The sequence below is a fragment of the Myotis nattereri genome, assembly GCF_964212035.1.
Source record: "Myotis nattereri genome assembly, chromosome: 7".
NCBI classification, from domain to species: Eukaryota; Metazoa; Chordata; class Mammalia; order Chiroptera; family Vespertilionidae; genus Myotis; species Myotis nattereri.
In genome coordinates, this window is record NC_138082.1 from 84,613,178 (window position 1) to 84,638,063 (window position 24,886).

At 52.5% G+C, this 24,886-nt stretch overlaps 1 protein-coding gene across 1 annotated transcript in view; it reads left to right on the forward strand.

The window, feature by feature from the left end:
• The window catches only part of MARCO (macrophage receptor with collagenous structure), a 40,397-nt gene extending 30,861 nt beyond the window's left edge, over positions 1–9,536 (forward strand). The window contains exons 12-16 of the mRNA XM_081095951.1: positions 4,194–4,238; positions 5,080–5,178; positions 5,684–5,728; positions 6,268–6,444; positions 9,201–9,536. Coding sequence (XP_080952077.1) covers positions 4,194–4,238; positions 5,080–5,178; positions 5,684–5,728; positions 6,268–6,444; positions 9,201–9,331 — 497 coding nt within the window. The 3' untranslated portion in view covers positions 9,332–9,536. The remainder of the gene's footprint in view (positions 1–4,193; positions 4,239–5,079; positions 5,179–5,683; positions 5,729–6,267; positions 6,445–9,200) is intronic.
• The last annotated feature ends 15,350 nt before the right edge of the window (positions 9,537–24,886 follow it).

Here is a 24,886-nt window from a genome sequence, read left to right on the forward strand (position 1 = left end):
GAGGAGCCACCTGAGAGGAAGGATGGTGGAGAGGGCCCCTTTCATCTGTGGGAAGGCAAACTGCATAGCTAGTAAGCAGGCATCACCTCCCAGCAGAGCTTCTCCGATGGGAGTTCCCGTTACCATTCGCAAAGCAGGGTCTATCCAACCCCCAAACTTAGTTTTTCTAACTTTTGTCTTTTAAACAATTGCAAAATCATTTAAATAATTGTATTTTTTGCAAAAACAAACAGACAAACAAACAACCTCCCCTAAATGAATTTTAGCTCAACGTTCCATATAGTTTGTTTGGAAATGGGGAGGACTCGCTTCAACTAGTCATCACGGCATTTCTCTTTCTATTTCCATCTCATGGGCTAATGTTAGAAGCAACCAAACCTTTAGGCTCCAAAACATGAATCTGATCAGAAATTTTGCATCTCAACAGCCTTCAAGTCCAAAATATAACAAGAGCCTGAATTTTCTGTTCTTTTATTTTCCTCTTGAGGCAAACCCAAAGTGGAAAATAACTTGAAATCTATTTTGTCATCTGTATTTTACAATGTTTTATTTTAAAGATAAGCAACAAAAAATAATCCATAATAGCAACCAAACCCTATATTGTGAATTTACTTTCTCCCCATTCTACGTACTGAGTTAGTCCAAAAATTTATTAAATTCTACCATCATCTTACTAAATTGTCACTTATGAATCTTTTCCTTGTTTTTCTCTAAGTCTCTTAGATACATTTGCAGGAGTCTATGTGCCTCCCAGTTTGGGGTCAGCTACCCACCCTCTTACTTCTCGACACACAGCTCCATTTGTTGGCTATGAAATTAACCCTAAATTTTCCAGGCTGTACTTAGTCTGTATATCAGGATGGGATTGAAGGTAGTTTCCTAATGTACCAGAAATTTCCACATTCCATCAGAGTCAGGAGACCTGCACTTCAACTTGGACTTGCCACTGATTAGCAAAGTGACAGTGGGTGGGTACCTGACCTCAGCTCAATCTCCCCATCTGGGAGATGTGAGGAGTGGTCTAGAATAATATCTGGGTCTGGCCAGCGGCGTCACTCTGGGATTGGAATAGCCGAAGTTCCCCTGGAGCAGGAACAGTCTAAGACTTTAGGGAGGACACCAGCTGAACAGTAAACAGTAGGAAGGCATTTGCTTTCTACCTAAATGATGCTGTGGCGAGAAATATTCCCCTGAGTAAACACCTGAGTAAATACATATGTTGGGCCCTCTCAGCTTACACGGTTGCGAGACCAGGAACCAGTCTGCTGTGGTCAAGAGGAAAACCCAGCATCATGCGCTTTCCAGTGTAGTTTACAGACATCTGGATCCTGTTTTCAACCTTTTCTCCCTGATCCAATTGGGTGCGGCCTTGGTTTGTTGTGAAGCAATTTCTAGTCCTTCGATGGGCCAGCTGATGCCAGCCACTCTGGAATGTGCCCTAGAGTCCAGAGGCCGAGAGAGAAACCACACAAACCCAGTTCTGTCCCTCCGCCCGAAGAGGGGTGTATTGAAGACAAAACCACCACCTGTTAGACACATACCAGCAGCACTCATCAAGGCCAGAGGTTCTGGGAGCGTTCAGGCCCGGGCGGGGCAGGGACTCCTCACACACAGGAAGGCAGCTCACAGGAGACTGACTGTGCGCTGGGCCCAAAGATCGAATGAGGTGTGTTTGGGGAGGTGCCACTCCAAAGGTGGTCCCTGGCCAGCAGCAACACTCACCTGGTACCTGTCAGAAATGCAGTCTCAGGTCCCACCCAGACCCATCCACGGAATCAGTCACTCTGGGTGGGGCCCAGCACGTTGCTTTTTAACAACCCCTGGGCAGTCGATGCTGAGTCACCCTGCAGTCTGACTACGTTCAGGAGGAAGGAGTGGCCCCAGGCCAGCTGCAAACGTCCTTGGAACCAGGTGAACCGTGAGCTACCTGGCCGCTGCAGGGCCCCCTGGGAGGCCGGCCCTGGGACCCAACCCCAGCTTCGCCTTAGAGAAATCCCTCCATCTTGGAGTGAGGGCTTCCTTCTCCATTAAAGGGGAAGTGGCCTGCCTGGCCAAGAGATGGAACAAGGCCGCGCAGGTGAAGCCCCTGGCAGGGTGCCTGGCCAGAGCAGCAGAGGCTGAGTCCCGGGTGTGAAGGGGTGGGAGGAAGCGTGTGAGAAAGGAGGGAGGGTCAGGCCAAAGGGACCATGGACCTGGTGCATAAGGGCCTCCCTGTGGCTCCTCCTGCACAGGGTGTCTGTGGGTCGGTGCAGCGGAGGCAGCTGGAGAGGGGCACTTCTTTGAGGGATGAGGGGGCGATACATGAAGGTCACAGTGCTGGCATCCCCGAGCCTTGCTTCTATGGACAGGGTCCTAAGGTAGCGATGTCTGCAAGGTGATGTGCCCTAGGATGCAGACAGAGAGGACCAAGGGTCTGCCAATGGACCATTATTTCACTTAGTCACAAGCAAAGACGTGTTTCCAACTGTGTCTTCACCTCCCTAATCTTGACACGTGATTCAGATGCAGGTGAGCAGAGAGGAGACGTCTGCCCCCCGCTGCCGCGGCCTCGGGCCAACAGCAAATGGGGGCTGGCTGGGCAGCAGGCCCAGAGGAGGGAAGGTGGCTCAGGGAGGGACACCTGCTCAGCGTCATAGGTGGACACAGCCCAGGGCGCCTGACTTCGGCCGCTTTGCTGCCTGGGGAGGAAGTGCGGCATCCGTGGGCAAGGCCAGAGAGGGCTTCACATCTGACATTTTTGCAGGTTTTACAGGATTGACAGGAGTTCTCCGGGCACCAAAGGGGTGAGGCATTCTAGACAGAGGGACCAGAGAACGAACAAGTGACCTGGGCGAGCTGGGGCCTGTCTGCCAGTGCCAGGCCTCTAAGGGCCCCCCCCCCCCCCACACACACACACCCACTCCTAGAAGCAGCTCTGAGCCTCAGTCCTGTCTCCACGCCAATGAGGGGCTGGAGCAGCTGTCCTCTTGGGACCTTCCAGTGCATCCTGCTTCTCTTGGTGCCAGGCATGTAGAGGCAGCTCCTGGCTCCTTGGCCCTCTGATCCTCCTCCCTAGGCAGTGTCTGGCCTCAGGCAAAGTATCTGAAAGGCTACCAGGAGCCAGGATTTCCTTGGCCCGTTATTCCAAGGTGTCCCAACAGACTGGCCAGGCCTCCAGCTTGCCCTCCATTGACCAGCACACAGTAAGTGCTCAAGAAAGTCAGGCACTGGGAGGCAGGAACTTCCCTACGTAGGAATTTCCCCCAGGGAATTGGCAATGAGGGGAACTGTGGTTCCTGTTGGACATCAAAGGGCGGGCCTTTGGTTGAGGCTGGGCTTGTGCCATGGGAGGGACACGGTCAAGGGCATGACGATGAGCACAGCCGCTGTCTGCACTCCTATGTTATCCTCTAGTTACTGTTACTTCACGTCAATATAAAGTTTCATTTTCCCAAGTTTGTGTAACTGATTTGGAGAGTCCTGTTTCTTTGAAATAACACTAATATTGGCCTTTATAATCAAGAGGCCATGATGTGGCAAACCAATAAATTATTATCCCACAGTGACCCAACCTGGTGCTGGGAATAGTGGACCTTCCATGGAAGTTAGTGAATGAGCGGATGAGTGGGAGGGAGGGAGGGTGGGAGGACTTTTCTCACTTGAACTGCAAATAGGATCGTCATCAGTAATTGCAGTGATTATTTTTCCATTTTCTGGACATGAGACCCTTTAGCTGCACAAACCTTTAGCCACACTGGGGGTCACATTGAAGTAAACCAACCGAACTATTGAACCTCTGCGTGGGTGAGGGCCCGCAGAGCTCCGACTCTGAGTACCCTCCAGTCTTTTGGAAATAATGATAATTTTATTTTCAAAATATCTCTCAATTCTTTTCCAATAAATGCAACAGGAAGGAATGGACCTAGATTTAGACACCAAGTCAGGCTACCACCGGCAAGGAAGGCCAGCCAGTAAGTTCAGGGTCTGTCCAACTCAGACGTCTACCCAGAACATTTCTACCTCAGCCCAACGCATGGTCCCGTTTATGTGGGTCCGTCTCCTTGTGCTCTGCGGAACAGGCTTTAAACAATCCTGAAGAACCAGCGTGTCTCTCCATCTGCATTAATCAGACAAAGGTAGAGGTTGTCTAAGATTAAACGTGTCTCATATCCAAGTTTTATTATCTTCTCCCCTTCTTTGTATTTTGATCTTAGGATTTCAAGGACAGAAAGGAACAAAAGGAGAATCAGGAATTCCAGGTAAAGGGCCGACTCTATTTTAATTTCCTCGCAATGATGACTGGAAAGGGTGAGGCCCGCTTGCTGACTTTGAATGCACTGCTGTGACCTTCCCCCAGGGTGACCGGGGCCCAGACCATTTGAGGCGAAGACTGCAGGGCTCTGTTACACAAGCCTCAGATGTTCTCCCTGGGAAACCTGGGCAATGACAGGAACTCAGTGAAGTGAGGGGGTAGGGAGATGGTGGAGGAGGGTGGTGAAGGGTGAAAGGTGCCAGGAGAGCGGGGGGTCAGGTAGTGGCTTAGGCTGTGCAGCCACCATGGCGCCTCCAGCACCCCCTCCCCCCATTCTTCTCACTGGACTCTCACACGCTCCTCGCTCCCAAGCCCTTGCTGGGAGTTGGTTGTTGTGCTCGGCACTCGGTTCAGCATCTCTGTCGTCTCAGTGCCGGACCCCAGGGAGCGCCTCAGCAGGGCTTCTCAGACACAGCGCTTGGGCAGTCTTCCTTCCTCCAAAACTGGACACTCTATTCCTATTTTAACTTACTAAGGAGAAAACCAGGCCTAGCAACATTCTAGCAACTTCTCCCGGAATGGCTAGGACTTCCACACGATGATCTAGTCCACTGAGGACCAACCACTCTGGACTCCCTCAGCCATCTCTCAACCAGCATTTACATGGGAGCCGGGAGATTAGAGCGGCACCCCTCCCGCCAGCTGGACCAAAGACACCCCTGAATTTCCCAACAGTCAGTTCAGAGGGGCAACCTGCTGGTTAAGGGCCACTCGCTCATTAGGCACCAAGGCTCGGGGCCCCATGTAAAGCAGGGCAGCGCCTCTGACAGATGGTCTTTCTCCTCCAGGCCCCGCAGGCATGAAGGGAGAAAGGGGAAGCCCAGGCCTGGTGGGCCCCAAGGGTGCAACTGGACCAGTTGGCCAAAAGGGAGACCCGGGAATGAAAGGTGAGGAGGCCCTGTTTCTTCTTTGTGTTTTCAAAGGAGAGGCCCTGATGTAGGGGCGTGGAGTTTTCAAAAGCAGAAGGTCAAGGTCTGTGGGTTCAGAGGGTGAGTTCTGAGCTGGGGTTGGCCTCAGCACGGAGCCTGCAGGCTCGCAAACGTGCACCCCCTCCACGCCCCGCCGTGCCCGGCCACCCACACAGCCTGGCCTGACCGCAGCTTCCCGCGAAGGAGATGCGTCCCCTTGCTGTCTCTTACCCGTCAAGAGTCCCTCACTAATCTAGCCTAAATCCCTCCTGCTGTGGCTGAGGTCCGTTTCTTCATGCTTAACTGTCGGAGCCCGTGGAACCTTTTGTCCGTTTAATGCCAGGTCACGGGCAGAGCTGGGACAAGAACCTGACCTCCTCCACACGTTCCCCCCCCCCCCCGCCCGCCCCCACTGCTGGCAGAGGAGGGTGACGGAGTCCTGGCCTGTTTACTTCAAATCATGTTGTTTTTCTCCTCGTAACAGGATCTTCTGGGCTGCAAGGAATAAAGGGAGAAAAAGGTCAGAAAGGTAATTGCTGTTTTTATTCTCTTTAATTTGTGCTTCAGAGTCAGTCCTGTGCTTGAACATTTATGTGTGTGAGGCCTTGGTTCTCAGAGAGATGCCTCATTCTGGGGCAGGTTAGTGGGCTTTCCCTTCAATGGGCCTGCTCATGGCACAGCCACAGCGCAGCAGCTCCCCCTCCCGCCCTGCCTCCTCCCTCTCTTCCTCTCCTTCCATCTCCCCTTCTGTCTTTTCTCTCTCCCTCTCTTCTTTTCTTTCTTCCTTTTTCCTCTACTTTTCGTTTTTGCTCCCCACAACACAGGCCAGATGGGGTCGCCTGGATTTGCCAGACCAGCCACAGAGGACCTGACCCTGTGGCCTCCTGGCTGCGGGCCCAGGACACGGAGGCTGCTAGCCAGGCCATGCTGGTGCCATCGGGGGTCTTCCTGGCCAAGCAGGGCCTTTCCCTCTAACTAGAGACCGTCCTTCATGGGAGAGGTGGAGCCTACACCCACACAAAGCCCCAGGGGCTGGCCTCACCTCTCACACGTGCGTTTCTCACTCAGGTGAATCCCTGGCAGCTGTCAGGATCGTCGGCTCTTTGAAACGAGGCCGGGCTGAAGTTTTTTATAACGGCGTCTGGGGGACAATTTGCGATGACGGCTGGGACAATTCGGATGCCACCGTCTTTTGCCGCATGCTGGGCTACTCTGTGGGGACGGCCCTTTTCAGTATGGTCCCTGGTAAGTGGTCCTCCACCGCCGCCTCTTGCCTGGAGGAGCCGGCATGGGCTTTCTCTCCCTTTGGTCGAAAATGACTCCATGTGATTTGGGTTAAAAGAAAAAGACTGGTTCAAGCAACTGAAAAGGTCTACAGCTCAGGACCCTGGGCTTCCATCCTTGTGGCCTGGCAGACCTGTGACCTTCCTTCCCCTGGCAGACCTGTGACCTTCCTTCCCCTGGCAGACCTGTGGCCTTCCTTCCCCTGGCAGACCTGTGACCTTCCTTCCCCTGGCAGACCTGTGACCTTCCTTCCCCTGGCAGACCTGTGGCCTTCCTTCCCCTGGCAGACCTGTGACCTTCCTTCCCCTGGCAGACCTGTGGCCTTCCTTCCCCTGGCAGACCTGTGGCCTTCCTTCCCCTGGCAGACCTGTGACCTTCCTTCCCCTGGCAGACCTGTGGCCTTCCTTCCCCTGGCAGACCTGTGACCTTCCTTCCCCTGGCAGGCCTGTGACCTTCCTTCCCCTGGCAGACCTGTGGCCTTCCTTCCCCTGGCAGACCTGTGACCTTCCTTCCCCTGGCAGACCTGTGACCTTCCTTCCCCTGGCAGACCTGTGGCCTTCCTTCCCCTGGCAAACCTGTGGCCTTCCTTCCCCTGGCAGACCTATGACCTTCCTTCCCCTGGCAAACCTGTGACCTTCCTTCCCCTGGCAGGCCTGTGACCTTCCTTCCCCTGGCAGACCTGTGGCCTTCCTTCCCCTGGCAGACCTGTGGCCTTCCTTCCCCTGGCAGGCCTGTGACCTTCCTTCCCCTGGCAGACCTGTGGCCTTCCTTCCCCTGGCAGACCTGTGGCCTTCCTTCCCCTGGCAGACCTGTGGCCTTCCTTCCCCTGGCAGACCTGTGACCTTCCTTCCCCTGGCAGACCTGTGACCTTCCTTCCCCTGGCAGACCTGTGGCCTTCCTTCCCCTGGCAGACCTGTGGCCTTCCTTCCCCTGGCAGACCTGTGGCCTTCCTTCCCCTGGCAGACCTGTGACCTTCCTTCCCCTGGCAGACCTGTGGCCTTCCTTCCCCTGGCAGACCTGTGGCCTTCCTTCCCCTGGCAGACCTGTGGCCTTCCTTCCCCTGGCAGACCTGTGGCCTTCCTTCCCCTGGCAGACCTGTGACCTTCCTTCCCCTGGCAGACCTGTGGCCTTCCTTCCCCTGGCAGACCTGTGGCCTTCCTTCCCCTGGCAGGCCTGTGACCTTCCTTCCCCTGGCAGACCTGTGGCCTTCCTTCCCCTGGCAGACCTGTGGCCTTCCTTCCCCTGGCAGACCTGTGGCCTTCCTTCCCCTGGCAGACCTGTGACCTTCCTTCCCCTGGCAGACCTGTGACCTTCCTTCCCCTGGCAGACCTGTGGCCTTCCTTCCCCTGGCAAACCTGTGGCCTTCCTTCCCCTGGCAGACCTATGACCTTCCTTCCCCTGGCAAACCTGTGACCTTCCTCCCCTGGAAAACCTGTGACCTTCCTTCCCCTGGCAAACCTGTGACCTTCCTTCCCCTGGCAGACCTGTGACCTTCCTTTCCCTGGCAGACCTGTGACCTTCCTTTCCCTTGAAGGCCTGTGGCCTTCCTCCCCTGGCAGACCTGTGACCTTCCTCCCTTGGCAGACCTGTGACCTTCCTCCCCTGGCAGACCTGTGACCTTCCTCCCTTGGCAGACCTATGACCTTTCTTCTCCAAGAGTGACAGCAAAGGGTTGGGTCAATGTCTGTCAGCCCTTGAGCGGGAACACGCAAGGCTGCAGTGTCTGTGAAGGGCCTTTGAGATGCTGGGGCTTCAGAAGCGGAAAGCATGCCAGGGAGGACGGGCCCAGGCCTCCCTTCCAGCTCCCTGGAGGCGAGAGGTCTGGACTGCCCACACGTTTAAGGAGAAGGTGGGAAGCAAAAGAGCAAATCAGAGCAGGCACTTCCTAAAATCAGTGTGGGGTGTTAGAGACGCAGCCTGTGTCTTTCAGCAAACAGCTCAAACTTTCAATGAAGGAGTAAAACTGAGGCTGCCACCGGTTCTGCCGCCGTAAGGGCTGAGCGGGCAGGGGCTCGAGGCCCCTTTCTCCTGCTCCCGCCCCCATGCGCTCTGCCCTTACCCCACCCCAAAGTGCAGACTGTGTTTTATTCTGAGTCCAGTCGGTTTGTAAGCCATTTCCCTCGTATAGATTGCCACACTGTGGTGTAAATTTCTGCAATCAAACATCCAACTGGTTTCCTCTGAGCTCTGGGTCTGAAATCAGCTGTGTCAGAGAAAGGGGTTTGAGGAAGACAAGGCTTGGCAGGAACATGGATGCGCTGTAGCAAGTTCGTGGGAAGAGAGGAATGCTGCGAGCCCCAGGAGGAGATTTGAAATAGTTCATGGATTAGGATTAAATACTTGGATGAGACTTTTGTCAAAAAGGCCAGCAAACAGAACAGAGGCAGAGTCATTAGAAGAGAATAGCCCATGGTGGGGGGCGGGGGCAGGATGGGAGAGGTCAGTGGGGGCGGGGGGGGGGGGGTGAAGAGGACGTCTGTAATACTTTCAATAACATATTTAAACAAACAAGCAAGTAAATAGATAAAATTTTTAAAAATGGCATATTTAAGGAATAGTGTGAGAGAGAGAGAGGGGGGCTAGTCCAGCGTCAGCACCTTGGGCCTGAGTGGGTGTGCGAGAAACTGCAGTCTACCCAAACTGGGACCCCCAGCCACCCGCGGGCCACTCGGCTTCGCACCTCATCCCACGCTGCTCTCCTCCTTGTCTCTGTCTAGGCTCTGGGTCCATCTGGCTGGACGACGTTGCCTGTCGCGGGTCAGAGATGAGCCTGTGGAACTGCAACAAGAGTAACTGGGGCTCTCACAACTGCAACCACAACGAGGACGCCGGGGTGGAGTGCAGCTGACCTGCAGGCCGCGGCTGCTCTGTGCCATGTGCCTGCGGGCATAGACACACACCTGCCCTGCAGGGCCGCAGGCTGCTCTGCCCCACGTGCCTGTGGGCATAGACACACACCCGGGAAGGGCGGCGCTCTCTGAGGCTCCCTGAGAGCCGGGTCATTAATAAAATGCAAAGTGCTACCTGGCACTTCGTTGGCCTTGGCTGAAATCACTAGTGTGTGACATGCCACTCGGTGCACACAGCACTGCGCCGAGTTCTGACGTGCCCCTGCGCACAGGGACCTGGGAGTTTCAGCGTACAGCCAGGGGAGAGTGGGGCGCCAGGGGATCTAAGCGAGATGCAGTCACAGTTAGTCGTGGCCATCCTTTCAGTCACTCAGATGTGGTATCTCTCCTAGCGAGTGGGTTCTCCCTCCAGCACTGGAACTATTCTCCAGCAAATGAAGAGGTTGGCATGTAATTGGCACCATGCTGCATGATCAATAGGAACTGTACCTTTGAGCATGAAAATCATCTCTCATTAGGATGTGAGTTCCAGCAATGCAGGGATTTTGTCTGCTGTAGCCATCCCCTAGGGGCTCAGTAAATATTTGCTCAATGAACACCTGAATTAAACCAAGAAGGTAGAGCAATTCACCCTCTATGAGAAATTTGGCTCCTGACTCCCTTTTCATTCTTCCCCTGGGATATATATATATATATATATATATATATATATATATATACATATATATATATATATATACTCTCTCTGAGTGCAATCACATTCTCTCTCTCTCTCTCTCTCTCTCTCTCTCTCTCACACACACACACACACACACACACACACACACACACACACACACACTTTCAGAGGGACAAAAGCAGTTTATAAGCACAGAACAGTCAAAATCCTTGCATGGCATGGACTGTCCATGCCACATGGCAGGGCTGTGGCTCAGCCATGCCCAACACTTCCCTTCCAGGGCATTGGTTTTTATCTCTGAGCTGCTGATGAGGTGCAGATCTGTCTCCTGAGCTCCAGTCATATATATCTGTCTAGCAACTGCCTCTACACGGGACCTCACAGGCCAGGAATTTGGATGCTGACTCATCATCTGCCCCTCCTCTGTTCCCATCTCAGCCAGTGGCTCCCACCATCCAGAGCCCAGGACAAACACTGTCAAAAGCCATGCCTGCCCTGTTACCCCCTCATCCACCAGGCATCAAGTCTCCCTAACTCTACCTCCCAAATACCTCTCCAGCCCACCCACTTCTCCCCACTTTGCCATCGCAATGGTCTTGGAGATACTTGCAGCATCTCCTAACTAGACTCTCCCCTCTCGCACGCTCCAACAACCACCCATTCTTTCCCACACAGCAGCCTGAGAGACCTTCAGAAATGGCAAGGCTAACCATGCCAGTCCCTGCCTGAAGCTTTCAATGGCTCCCAGTGCCTTAGGCAGTGGGCCAGATGCGTGACTGTGGCTTACAAGGAAGTGACCCTGTGATCTCACACAGTCCCCCAGCAACCTTAATGTTTCATCCTCTCTATTCCAGCTGGCCCTGTGTCCATGCAGCTTCTCCGACTCCACGTCCTTTGCTTGTTACTCCAGCTGACCCCTGAGCAAGGCCCTTGCCCTTGAATCCTCGCTCGCTCAGCTCCCTGCCTGCGAGGCTGAGCCCGCTCCCTTGTCACTTCCTTTGTATGCTTCTTCTTGGCCTGCAGACCCTGTCTCTCTAGGACCTGGGAGTGTAGTCACCTTTGTTCCCCGCACCTCTCCTGTGCCCACTCTTGTGGCCGCACCGGACTGACCATCCCCCCAAGAACACAGAGCATCACGTGATACAAGTGAATCGCTTCTTTAAATTAGCAAACTGCAGCACAGAGAGGTTAAGCAGTGTGGTCTGTTGGCTTCGATTCACACCCTCTGTCCAGTTACCCTGTGACTTTGCAGCTCTTCTCATCAGGAGCCAGGTCTGTTGCTCCTTCACTCTCTCTCTAGGAATTCCTGCCGCATTATAGCAACAAGCCCAGGTCCGCCTCCAGAGGATGCGTGGGCATGTAGAGCAGGGGAGGTGTGCCCCCGAGGCCATGCTCCATCAGCTGAGACTGCTCAAGCCAGGCCCGTATCAGAAGGACCACTGGCCAACCAACCCATCAATTCATGAGCAATCGCACATGGTTGTGGCTTAAAGCCACTAGGCTTTGGGATGGTCTGTCATATAGTAATAACCACCGGATAGGGTTAACCTGATGACACCAGCTGGTAAGAGCAGAGGGGGATTCGAACCCAGGTCTGTCTGACACAAGTAAGATTAAGAGATAAAGGAGAGTTGCTGCCACCTGCCCCTCTGTCAGGCAGTTCCTTTGAGCAGCTCCTAGGCCGAGTGAAGCTGAGGAAGCTCCTCTTGCACACACAGGGGCCGCAGCGCCTGGCAGCAATGTGGGCACGCTGGCTCTGGGGCCGGCCTCCTGGAGGCTGATGTGGGCTGAAGAGGAAGGAACTGGGTGAAATTAGCACGACAGCATCCTCAGCTGCTAGAGAGCAGTGCCTCTAACTGCAGGGCATGGCCTCCTGACCTCTGCGTGACACTCGGCTGTGATGTCTACTTGACTTAATTCTCCTTTCTCCTTTCCCCTCCTGGGACAGTATGACCTGGCTGAGGCCTGTGGGACAGATACTAGCACCGAATAAACTGGCTGGGCAGGACAGGGATGGCCCCTAAAGGACCCTCTGTGCACAAGCCCCCGTCTGCCCCCACCCCTGCCCAGAGAGTTTGCCCGCATCCAGCTGTAGAGACACAGATGAGAATGAAGGTTCTGGGCTAGGATCCCGGTGCTATCATGTAACAGGTCTTTACCTGGACAACCAAGTTATTGAACCTCTCTGGGCCTGTCCAGTTTTCCAGTCTTAACATAAAAATAACAGTTCTCTCCTCTCAGAGTTCTTGTGAGGAGTAATTAAAATGAGAAGCAAGAGGGAGCATTTGAAATGGTGCCTGGCACATAGTAAAGACTCAGTGTTAGTTATTATGATCCTTCAAGATCCTTCACAGTCCACCCCTCACCCAGCACTGCCCCCTAAGCCCTCTGCACCGAGTAGACAAGTCTCAGGGCTCTCCCATCGGGACTAGGACTGGGGTGGGATGATGAGGATGGTGAGTCTGTGGGTCCTCCAGAGGCTGGAACACAGGGAGTGGGGAGCAGGAAGGGTTAACTGGGGGAGACGTCTTTGCAAATGTGGAGGAACAGGAGTGGGCAGGACAGCCTCAGAACAGCATGCAAACATGACCCAGTCTCAGCCAACTCCGCAGGGTGTTCGGGAGCAGAGAGGAATAGCCAGGCCCTCCTGCAACCCTGCTCAGTCCCTGCCAGGAGCGGGGCAGTGCGGTGCAGGGGGGGGTGGGGGGGGTGGGGGGGGTGGGAGGGGGTGGGGGGGGAGGGCTGCCCCCAGAGTGCAAGGAAGTGCATGGCCTTGACCGGAAGTGGAGGTGGCCCCTGAAGGTGTGCAAGGAGGCAGGCGGCTTCCCCCTTCTGTGGCTGAACTGCAGTTCCCTCTGGAATCCAGAGACTCAGAAGTACCCCCATGGCTGCGAGAGATGGTTTGTTGAAAAGAGGGTGGTGACCAAGTCTGTAGCTTTAGGGAAGTCACATAACCTCTCTAGTTTCTGCTTCCCCGTTTGTAAAGCGGAAATAACAATGATGATAAAAATAAAATGTTCTTTATGTGGATAATTGCTGTGCTCTTGGCACCCACTGGGGACTGGAGAGCAGTCGCATTCATTAGAGCAGCTCTGACTCCAAGCCTTGGCCTAAGCCTCGTCCGCAAACCCAGAATATCTTCCCTTTTCTATCCACCACTCCCAAACTGCTCCTCTCTCTCAGAGAAATCTCCCCTTTCTCTCCACCCTGTAGCTCTTCCATGTAAGGAAGGAAACATCACCGCAGATCTGTTTGGAGGGCCTACTGTGTGGGATGCCCATGCTGCATGCATGATAGTTTTGTGCTGGTTGTCCATCATCTCATTTATTCTTCCCAGCAACATTGACAGAAAGGCTCCATTATTATCTCCATTTACAGCTGAGAAACTGAGGGTGGGAGAAACAAAACGAGTTTCCTTGGGTCATTATAACTCATCTCCAGGTCTTCTAGTTCTGAATACTTTTCCGTTTGCACCCTGATGGACTCAGGAAGCATTCAGAAAACATGTCTTATTGCAACATAGGAATCTGCATTATTAAAACAGTACACAAACAGGGTTGTTTTAAGTCTGTGGGGCCAAGGAGGGGATCAGAACTCAAGGAGTGCGTTCATTCAAACCCTTTCAGTTCCCCTCTGTGGCAGGGTAATCAGAGGTGAATGAGGTGAAGTGCCAGGAATATAAACCACCAGTTCACAGAAGAGAAACCATGGGCCAGTAAATATATGTAAAGATGTTCTTCCTCACTTATAGCAACAGAATTGCAAAAAACCTAGATCATTTATTTGCATGTCAGATTGGCAATTTAAAACAATCCTTGGTGTTGGACAGATGAGGGGAAAAAGCTGTTACCCACTGTGAATAGAAATATAGATGGATTCCCTGGGGGCGAGAGGGATTTGGCGAGATGTGACCTCAGCTTTTTGAAATAGAAAAAGGAACTACAGTTGACCCTTGAACGACATGAATTTGAAGTGCACGGGGCCACTTATATGTCAATTTTTTTCAAAAGTTCAGGGTGTCCCCCCAAAATTTCTACACACATAACAGCTGGTAGCTCAATTTTGAAAATGAAATTTATTTTAATAAACACTGCCTTTATAATTATTCAAAGTATGTGTATACATTTTTGAGACACTCTACATTTTCTCTTTCTTATTATTTTCTTGATAACATTTTATTTTTCCTAGCTTACTGTATTGTAAGAATACAGTATATAATGCACATAACATACCAAATAGGGTTATTCAACTGTTTATGTTATCAGTAAGGCTTCCAGTCAACAATAGGCTATTAGTAAAGTTTTTGAGGGAGTCCAAAGTTACACTTGGATTGTTGGTGAAGGATCAACTATAATCAGAAATGCATACTGTATTGATTAGTTGCTGCTATGTAACAAATCACACCAAGACTTGGTAGGCTGCAGTTATTTGTGCTCATTTGTGTATCTGCCAGTCGGCTAGAGATGGGCTGCTCTGGGCGGGGCTCAACCAGGCAGCTCTGCTTCAAGCTGCAGGTCCAGCTGGGTTAGGCTCTTGCTGCAGGTCAGGCTCAGGCTGGTCCACCTGTGTTCCCTCCAGAACCTGCCTCCTGGTGAAGGCAGCAGCATGAAAGGGTAAGCGAGAACGCATGATGCCTCTTAAGGCCTATGCTCAGAGGTGGTGCACGGTCACCTCTGCCCACACTGCATTGGCCAAAGCAAGTCACATGACTGGGCCCACAGTCCCAGGGCAGGGAAGTTCCCTCCAGCTCTAATGGGAGGAGAGGGAAAGGGCAAAGGGCCTGTGCGGGAGGGGTGCAGACTGAGGCCAGTGAGGCAGCTGCCAACCCACAGAAGTGCATTGGAGTTCTTAGAAGCATTGGGTGGAGCAGTGTGGAGGCACAGAGATATACCTTTAACTTAAATCAACTACCTGTGTTCAGAAAAATTAAAAGGAAAATGGCTATTAAATAGTGGTCTAAGGTCATATTTTGAGCATAGCTTCTTTTTTAGATGCTGTATATTATGTATTTACACATACACCTTGCTAAACACTGCAGAACAACAGAGACTGTACATCATGGGTGACTTAAGGGGGTTTCGAAGGTATTTTGACTGTATGTGATTTCTCCCTTATGAACTGAGGTTTGCTTCTCTTGTAAAAAATAAAAAAAGGGAATAGCCAATAGCGGACAGTAGAGTTTGGGCTAACTGACAGTACATGAAATGCCACCACAGACTATTTGACCATTATAAACCACATGAGAGGGGATATTTAGGAATATGGGAAGTGTTCATGCTGCATTTACGTTAAGAGAAAAGAGTTATAAAACAGTATTATGGAAGGACCACAATTTAATAAAATGTTTCCTCCTTTTCCTCACCACTCGGACCCCAGGTTCACTTGAAAACATGTGAGTCCTCCCTCAGACGCCTCTCTGGTGAGACCTCTCTCTGCACCTGCCGCGCCCCTGCACCTGCCGCACCCCTGCACCAGGCCCAAGTCACATGCCAAGGGACTAGATGACTGCAACAGCCCCATAGCTGGTCCCTCTCCCTTCAGACTTCCCTCTTCCTAGACATTCACCCAAACAGCCCAAGTGGCCTTGGATCCTGTCCCTCTCCTTGTTTCAACCCTTTCAAAGACCCACTGCCATTGCCAGGAAGTGCCCACTCCCAGCCATGGTCATCTGGCCCCTGCCGGCATCTCAGCCTTGACTTGCCACTGGCCACCAGCCCACATTTACTCTCCAGCCTGAGGGCTTTCATCACCATCTCCCCTTCCTCTGTCTTTCCTCCCACCTGCTTCCTGACCTCACATGTCTGGATTCAGACAGCATGACCCCACTAGGCTAGTTCAGGGGAACTCATTATTGCCTCTCTCTGCAAGAGGGCAGGGACTGTGTCTGTCTTGCTGTATTCACATTACTAATCATATATATATATATATATATATATATATATATATATATGTATATGTATACATATATATATATATATATATTACTGTATGTCATATGCATTATATATTGTATATATCTTTAATAAATTATTTTTTAAAGTATATGCTTAGGGAAAAATTGGAAAAAAAACACACCCAAATGTCTCTCATCGGCAATAGAATTATGACTAATTTTTATTTTATTTTTTACATTTTCCATAATTTGGGGGTCGGCTACCATGAGTATATATTTATAAGCAGAAAAGAAATCATTTAAAGTAAACAATAAAAGTACAATATGCATCATCTAAGAGCCCTGAGCCTCCCTCCTCCTGAGCTCAGACTTCCAGCCCTGTGAGGTGCGTGTGGCTCTGGTGGAGGACCAGGAGTGGGGGGTGAGGGGTGTTGGGGGAGTGACAAAGTCTGAGAACATCTCTGCTGTGTGGGCTGCGAGGAGAAATGGGGCCGCAGCTGGGGGGAGACAGGTGGGGTACAGGGGAGGACTTTATATTTTATAACAAGATATAATAAGTCCTGTTTGCATGCTGATGGCAACGACCCAGTAGAGAGGGAGAATTTAATAATTCGGAGTGAGGGCATACTTTCAGGAGCCGAGTCCTTACAATGACTAGAGGGCAAGGGATTCTGAGCAATTGGTGAGAACAGCAATAGTTCTCCAGGAGAGCAGGAAGGAAGGAGAGAATATGAATACAGATGCAGAAGTCGTGGATTTGGTGGTGAGGAGATAGGGACGGGGAGTTCTCATCTCATTGTTTCTACTTCCTCCAAGGGCATGAGCCAAGGTCAGCAGCTGAGTTGGGGGGTGGTGATGTGGTGATGGGCGTGGGGATGGTGTTGAGGGAGAAGGATCCAGCTTTGGGCTGTGGACATGTCATGCAGCCATCCACTGAGGACTCACCCTGTGCCAGGCTCACATGCGCTCACTTAATCTTCACAACAGCCTGCAGGGTGGGATCCTGGACCGCTTACAGAAGAGGAGCTGTGTGTTCAAGGCCACAAGCTGGTAAGAGGCAAGGGCCGATGTGAAGCCAGGGGTGCCTGAGGGCAGAAAGGAGTGGCCTTTCGCGACTGCGCTCAGGCCGCCTCGCCTTCGCCTTCGTGGAGCCTCCGGGCCTGCCTCCCACTCGGCCCAGCGGGGCACCACCTCATGCCGTGACTCGCCTCCTGGGCAATTCCCGTTTCCTGAGGGCCAGCAAATCTGGGGGCTCTACCAATGGGCAGCTGCCAAAAGCTTAGTGTCCTACCAGGAGCGGGTAGGGTTCCTCACTTACCTCGACCGTACTGTGTTGCCTCGGTTTTTGTTTCCACCTGTCACAACCTGTCCAGCCTCACCATCTCCCCCTGAGATTTTGCCTGGTTTGGTAGCCATGTACCTGTGCCTCTGTGAGCAAGACTCTATGTTGGGCGTCGCTGACACAAAGACTAAAGACCCAGTGCCTGTCCCCTGAGCTCAAGGGCCACGGGGAAGCCACCAGTGAACACAGGCTCAGTACAGAGTGCTGGGCTGGGCTGGCCTGTGGGGTCTCTGCTCCGAACCCCCACCAGGCTCAGGGCCAGATTCATTCCTTTCCTCTGTGCACTCCTCAAATCCATGGAGTAAAATCTCAATGAAGACGTACAAAACAGCTTTGTGGTGTCTCCTCGTTAACCACACTCAATCACACAAAAGATAAAAGGGAAATGTGCATGGTTGTTAAAATGCATGTTGAAACAGCATTTTTCTGAATTTTCTGGTTGCAGCCCTCCGGTAAGCTGCGGGGAGCTCTTCTCTGGTCCTCTGCCCCATGGTGGGGGCTGGGAAGAACACAGTAGGTGCACCACGGAGCACAGTGGGTGCTGGTTCCACGTGGGCTCCTGGCTTCCAGGGAGAGTTGGTAAACACGGGCGATGACTGACCATTGCAGGGTGGCAGGGCTGAGACTGAGGAGCAGTCGGGGAAGGGGGGCTTCAGGCATAACCAACACAACCGGCTGCCTCCCTCCAGGCCTGCGGCTGGGCCTGCTTTCCCTCAGGGCACCAGGCCCGGGGCTTCCTTCACCTGCAGACACTGGCGTGGTTTGGGAGGTCACCTTCTAACTCTGGGCACACGAGGGCGCTGCAGGCCTGCTTAGCCCACCAGGCGCAGGCCTTGCTCTCTTCCCAGCTCCACTGGTCTGGACCGGGAACAAAAGGCAGGGGTCTGGTCCCCCAAAGACTCCAGGGCAGGTGCCACTGGGACCCAGCCCACCCGCCTCATAAGAAATACACCCCCTTCATTGTGCCCAGTCCAGGTCTCCACAAAACTCCGTCCTCCTCCCCTCCTTCTAATCCCCAATAATAGCACATGTGCTCCTGCCCCGGGCAGAACGCATTCTAAAGGGCATGTTCAGGGAACCAGCTCCCTTAGAAAGTAGGGAAACTTCCATTAATTAAGCACGGACTGTGAACACGTACTGTGTGAGGTTCTTCCTACACATCAATCCCATGAGCTTGTAGCTTTGCTCAGAGACGTTAGGTCATGGCAAACCGCGGCTCGCGAGCCACATGCGGCTCTTTGGCCCCTTGAGTGTGGCTCTTCCACAAAATGCCACGTGTGGGCACGCACGTACAATGTGATTGAATCTTCGTGGCCCATGTGCAGAAGTCGGTTTGCGCAGAAGTCGGTTTTCGGAAAGGAGAGACGAAACAAGTATACAAGACGAGTGTGGATGGGAGAGTTGGAAGGGGTCGGCCTCAGCGAACGTACCTCAATCAGATTGAGGATGTTTTTAGCAAAGGCCAGCTTAGGAGTACCCTAATTAAGTTAATAACAATGTGCCTACCTATATAGTTTAAGTTTAAAAAATTTGGCTCTCAGAAGAAATTTCAATCGTTGTACTGTTGATATTTGGCTCAGTTGACTAATGGGTTTGCTGACCACTGGGTTAGGTTATTTACCGTGTGCCACACAGCCAGCTGGAATGCAGCAGAGCTAATGGTCCGAGCCCACGACTGACCCGGGAGCCCACGTTCTTCCCTTCTACCTGCCATCTGCTTCCCACATCCCCGTCCCAGGGTAGAGTTTGAGCAGCAGGATGTGGCCACTCGGGAAGGCTTGCTGGAGGGAGATCTGAAGAGCTTGGAAGCGGCTGAGGGTTCTACAGTGCAAAAGCACCAACGTAGTCAGGGGCCCTGAGTTCTAGTCCTCAGTCAAATACTGGCTTGGGTCCTTGGCCTCCAGCACTGATTTCGTGTTTGAACCAGGAGGGATGGGACTAGGTCATTCCAAACCCCCCACCCACCAGCATCTCCAACAATGTGCACACGGAGGACTCCCTGAGGAGGGGCTTTCTCTGGCAGCTGGCCAGGAGGAAGAAGGGCGCCGAAGAGGCCTTCATGCAAAGGGTCTCAGGGCTGTGACGAGGGGGTGGGGCACGAGAGGACCAGAGCCTCTGAAAAGTGACCCCAGCCCAGGCCTCCTGAGGGGCGGCCAGTGGTCTGAGAAGGCAGCAGCAGGGCAGCAAATGTGTCCCCAGCAGGTGCTCACCATGGCCTCGGTGGGCTCCCTGATTCGGTCTCACCTCCCCTGCACCTGGAGGTGCCCCAGCATCCGACAGCCCACCCTTCCCTCGGTGGAAGCGTCTCTCTCCTCAGGCTCTTTCCCCTGTGAGTACTTGGGGTTTAATCCCAGTCCAGCAAACCCTGCCAGAACCCAGTCTACATGCCAGGACCTATAACAGGTGCTGGGCATGGAGAGGAGCTCAGGAGCTCCTGGTCCTGCTGGGGAGAGACTCATCCACAGACACTGCCGATCTACTGCAGGGTCCAGGGACACAGGGGCAGCGAACCCGCTGCGGGTTATGGAGGTCAGGGTCAGCTTCCTGTGGTGTCCCACCTGAGCTGGGAGGATGAGTAAAGTGAGCTAGGGAGTGAGGGCAGAGGGAAGATGCTCTCGGAAGAGGGAGCTAGATGAGTGGGGCCTGGGAACCAGACATTCAAAGGGACAGGACCAGTGCAGCTAAGAGAGGATGAGGCTGCAACAGGGCAAGGGGTATGGGATGGGCCCTCGCTGCCCAGAGCATAGGGTGGACTCCAGGCTGACTCCTGGCTGAGGTGCCCAGGAGTGCAGTTGCGCTGCTCACAAAAATGAAGAATCTAGAGGAGGGCAGGTTGGGGTAAAGAGAAGCGTGGGTGTGACTTGTGAGACCCCCGGAGGAGCTATCTGATGGGCTGTCTCGGCCTGTGAGGAGGCCCCCCAAAAGTGTGGAGTTCTCAAAGACAAGGCGATTCTGCGATGCTGATTGTGGGCCCTGCTGTCACTGCTGAAGAGGCTGTGATTAATCAAAAGGAGCCTCCTCCGCCGGTGAGCAACGCTGAGAGACGCCGCCCTGCAGCACCCGATAGCTCCTTATCCCCTTGCCTCTCCCAGCTGAAGACTGAATCCCCACGGGGCGCAGGCCGAGGGGCCATTGCTGACATCATTTTGCCCAGAAAGCCCTCTCTGCCCCCATCCATGAGGGAGCCCTCCTGGGTCTGCTCAATCGGACAGAGATGTGTGGGCCAGACGGAAGGTTGAGGAAGAGGCAAAACTACCCTCCCAAGCCTGCAGCCCTCTCAGGCCTGGCCGTGGGTACACATGCTTGACAAAGGCGTATCAAGCAGCTTCTCTGTGCCAGGCATCGTGCCAGGTACTGGGGATCAGGGATGAAAGTCACAATCCAGGACCCCAAGGAGTCCACAGTCTATTCGAGGAGACAGAGAGCTCGATGGACCATTGAGTAGTGTGTGACCCAAGTCGAAGGAGTGGTGATGAAACGCCCTGGAGGAGCCCCGAGGAGAGGAGGGGCAGGCATTCTGTGTTCTTCTATTGTTGCTTTCTGGTACAATTATAAGAATTTCTCCAAGGGTATCTGCCTCCTAGGCTCAGATTCTGCATCCCAGGGTGCCATCTACTCCAGCCCCCATAGGCTCAGCCCTAGCGAGACTCCATGGGTAAAGCAGAGAAATGGAAGAATATACAACCATAGCTTGAGTTGGGATCTAGAAAAATTGTAGAAAACCCAGAATGTCCGGCCTGTGAGGCTCATCAGAGGTCCTGATGTGAATTGAAGTCCTTCACTTCAGAGACAGTAATGGCAATGCAGCTGGCCCCAGGCCCCAGCTGTGGAGTGCTGAGCTGGATTAGAATCCAGGTCTCCTGACTCTGATTCAGGGCTTCTTCCCCTCATTAAGCTGTGCCACTCACCTTGGGAGACAAACACACACACACACACACACACACACACACACACACACACACACACACAGAGTTGCCCAAATTAGTGATTCATTCTATCTCTTTTTTCTATTTTATCTTTTTTTAATTTTTTTACTAGAGGCCCAGTGCATGAAATTCACGCATGGGAGGGGGTCCCTCAGCCCGGCCTGCACCCTCTCCAATCCCGGACTACTCAGGGGATGTCTGACTGCCAGTTTAGGCCTGATCCCAGGGCCTAAACTGGCAGTCAGACATGCCTCTCACAATCCAGGACTGCTGGCTCCTAACTGCTTGCCTGCCTGCCTGCCTGATCGCCACTAAACCCTTTGCCTCAGCCCTGTACTCAGGACCCAGGATTCCCTCTTCCAGCCAGCTGCAGGTATCTGGGACCTGGGCTTCCTTCCCTCTGGCCAGCCGCAGGCACCTGGGACTTGGGCTAGCTTAGCCCTGGACAGCTGTAGCTGTAGGGGGCCATGGGTGGGCGGCTTCACCTCGACTGCATCTGCAGGCGCCTGGGACCACGGGGTGGGCTGCAAGTGCAGGCATTGGTACCCAGGACTGCGGGGCGGGGCAGGGCAGGAGGCTTTTCTCCCTCCCCTGGGCCACAGCCGCTGCAGGCGCTGGCAGCCAGGACCGCGGGCAGACAGCTTGGCCCAGGCCTGGCTTTGTCAGGATGGACGTCTGGAAGGTCATCTGGAAGATGTCCACTCTAATTAGCATATTACCCTTTTATTCGTATACATTTTTTAAAATTTTATTGTTTAAAGTATTACAAATAGTGGTACATATGTCTCCTTTTTTTCCCCATTGACCTTCCCCCGGCCTCCCCTACCTGCCCAGCATATGCCCTCACCTCCCCCCGCCCCCGCCAGCGTCTTGCGTCCATTGGTTATGCTTATATGCATCATTCTATCTTTGACCAAGACAACACTTCACAGGATAGAGAAACAACATGGTGCCCATCAGAAAGACGTCCTGTCCTGGCCCCTGTTGGCTGAACAAGTCACTGGTGTTTCTCCATGTGGCCTTGAGCCAGCTACTCATTTATTGTCTTAATCTGTAATTTTATTTAAAGTCTATTATAAAATGAAAGTAGTACATGCCCATAATTAAAAAGTATAAGTAGTGCTTGAAAAAATAAAATAAAGCAGCCCCCCTTTCTACATGAAACCCCTTTCAGTATTCCTCCCAAATGCCCTTTACACTCAGTGGTCAAAAGCCAGGCTCATGCCCTGGCCAGTGTCACTCAGTTGGTTGGAGCATCATCCATACACCAAAGGGTCATGGTTTCAATCACCCACTGGGGCGAGTACAGGAGGCAGCCAATCGGTGTTTCTCTCTCCCTCTCTTTCTCTCTCTCTCTCTCTTTCCCTAACTCTGACTCTAAAATCAATAAAAATATCCTCGGGTGAGGATTAACACATAAATAAACAAGAAAAGTCAGATTCATGATTTCCACCCAAAGACCTGCTCCTGAATTTCTCATCTCGCCTGGTGAAACAACCATTTATACAGTATCTCAAGGCAGACATGGTTGCCAGTTTTACATGAATCCTTCCAAAAAAACTGTGCATGATCCATACATAATACATATGTTTGCTACCAGCATAGGACATAATGCTAGAACAGTGCTCTCTGCTGAGCTGTCCCACGAATGCCTCCTCCTTCCTACTGGGAATCACAGTCCAGATGCAGCACAGCTCACCTCCCCAGGCCCCTGCTGGACACCAGGTATTTGCAGCCTTGGCTCTTTCCCACGGTGCTGGGAGAGCTCCCTCCAGGGCCCCTTAGGAACCCTCGCAAGAACCTGTGGAGCTCGCGCCTAATGTGGAATTGCGGGGCATGAGCTGTGTATTTTAAATTCCGACATCATCCTGAAATAGCCTCCGAAAGGCTGGAACAGCGACTGCCAGCAGCAGTAAGAGGATGCCTCATCGCCCCCACCCCGGACGGCAGAGCATAATAACGCGCATTTTTATATTTGCCGATTCGAGTTGTGATTATTGAAGACTCTGCTGTTTTGAATTACATTTCCCTAATTATGAATCAGGTGGAGAATACTTTCATGTTGGCTTTCATTTTTAAGAACTTCCTGTTCACATCTGTTCATTTGGGGTCTTTCTCGCAATGATTCTTTCCATGGAAATTAAGGAAATTAGTCTTTTGTCTGTCGCGCAAACTCCTTTACAGTTTGTCCTGAAGATATTTTTCCTCTGTACTAAAGCTTTTAATTTTTTGTATAGTCAGATTTATCAGTCTTTTCCTTTTGGCTTCAGGGTTAAGCTGTTTTTTAAATATTTTATAGCTAGTTTCAGTTTCACTTGATTAAAGATTCTAACACGATTCTAAGGCGTGGCTTAAGTATTTACTGATTAGATGGATGGGGTGGCTAGATAGATAGATGATAGATAGATAGAGGATTTGACAGTGCTAACTATTACCCCTTTCAAAAAAACTGTTTTTAAAATTTAAAATGCTTTTGGTAATACTTTCTCCCCTTCCTTTTCTCAACCTTTTTTTTGGAGTCTTACCTCACTTTTCTCCCTGACTCCCCTCAGTCTCCCAGCTCCTTTCTCTCTGCCCACCCCCTTGAAATTGACATTCACCCTCTTCTCTCTCCCATATCCACATGTTCCTTTGCAGAGATGACACCCAGGGGTGGCTAGGGAGTAGTTACCCCAACTCCATCTTCTTCCTCCCAAAGTCACCTCCAAAGCAGAGGAAGAAAAAAGAGGAAGAAAGAAAAAAGTAAGGGAAGCATGTGTTTTCTTACTGTTTTATTGTTCAGTAACACTTGCATAAAAATGTCTTAGAAAACTGAAATTTCTATTCATGTAATGTAGGCAAGAACAGGACATGTACACGCAGCCCCAGCCCCTTGTGGCCTCCCCCCACCCCCCCCCCCCAAACATTGCTGCTCCTGCTGCTGCGGCCCTCCTGGGGTGAACCCGCTGCCTGGGTCACCGTGCCCTCTGCCACCATCACCACCCTCTGGAGTGCCCTCGACTACACAGTCCCAAACCAGCACCAGGGCTTTTCAAATCACATGCCTCCTCTCAGTTGAAGGTGTCGTTCATGCAATCGTTCAGAAAGGGAGCAAAGGGCTCACTCCAGATCCCCTGGTTCTTCCAATTCATTCTGCACCCGAGCCACCCTCAGACCCGCCCTCTTCCCGGCACCTCTCTCTTAACCCAGATCTCTGTCCTCTCTCACCTGACCCAGCCTCCAGTTTACCACCTGCTTCAGGTTTTACCCCTTTAGTCTCTGTGCTCCCTGCCACTCAAGGGGTTCTCTACCATTTAAATCTGACTCCCCCATTCCCTGGGGCAAAACCCTTCCCAAAGCCAGGCAGGGAGTGGGTGCCGGACAAGTATTCATGCGTCTGAAGTAGACGGGGATCCTAAGAGGTGGGCCTCCAGGGTGTGCTCCTCACATCCCCAGCTGCCCCTCCCGGCCCCCACGCAGGCCCTGCACACAGTGACTCCAACATGTTTGTTGAATAAGGAATGACTGCCTGGCGGTCCTTGGGCTGCCCTCTTTGCCTTCCAATCCCACCTCCATGCTATTCTGCTGGCCGCTCAGGCAGGAGGTTCTCCCAGGGAGGGGCCACTGCTGCTTCTAGTTTGGGCAGACCAACGCCTCCCGGCCCTGGGCACCTGGGAGGGGTGTTGCTGGGAAAACAGTGGGGACAGAGCTTTGGGGAAGTGATGAGTCTTTACA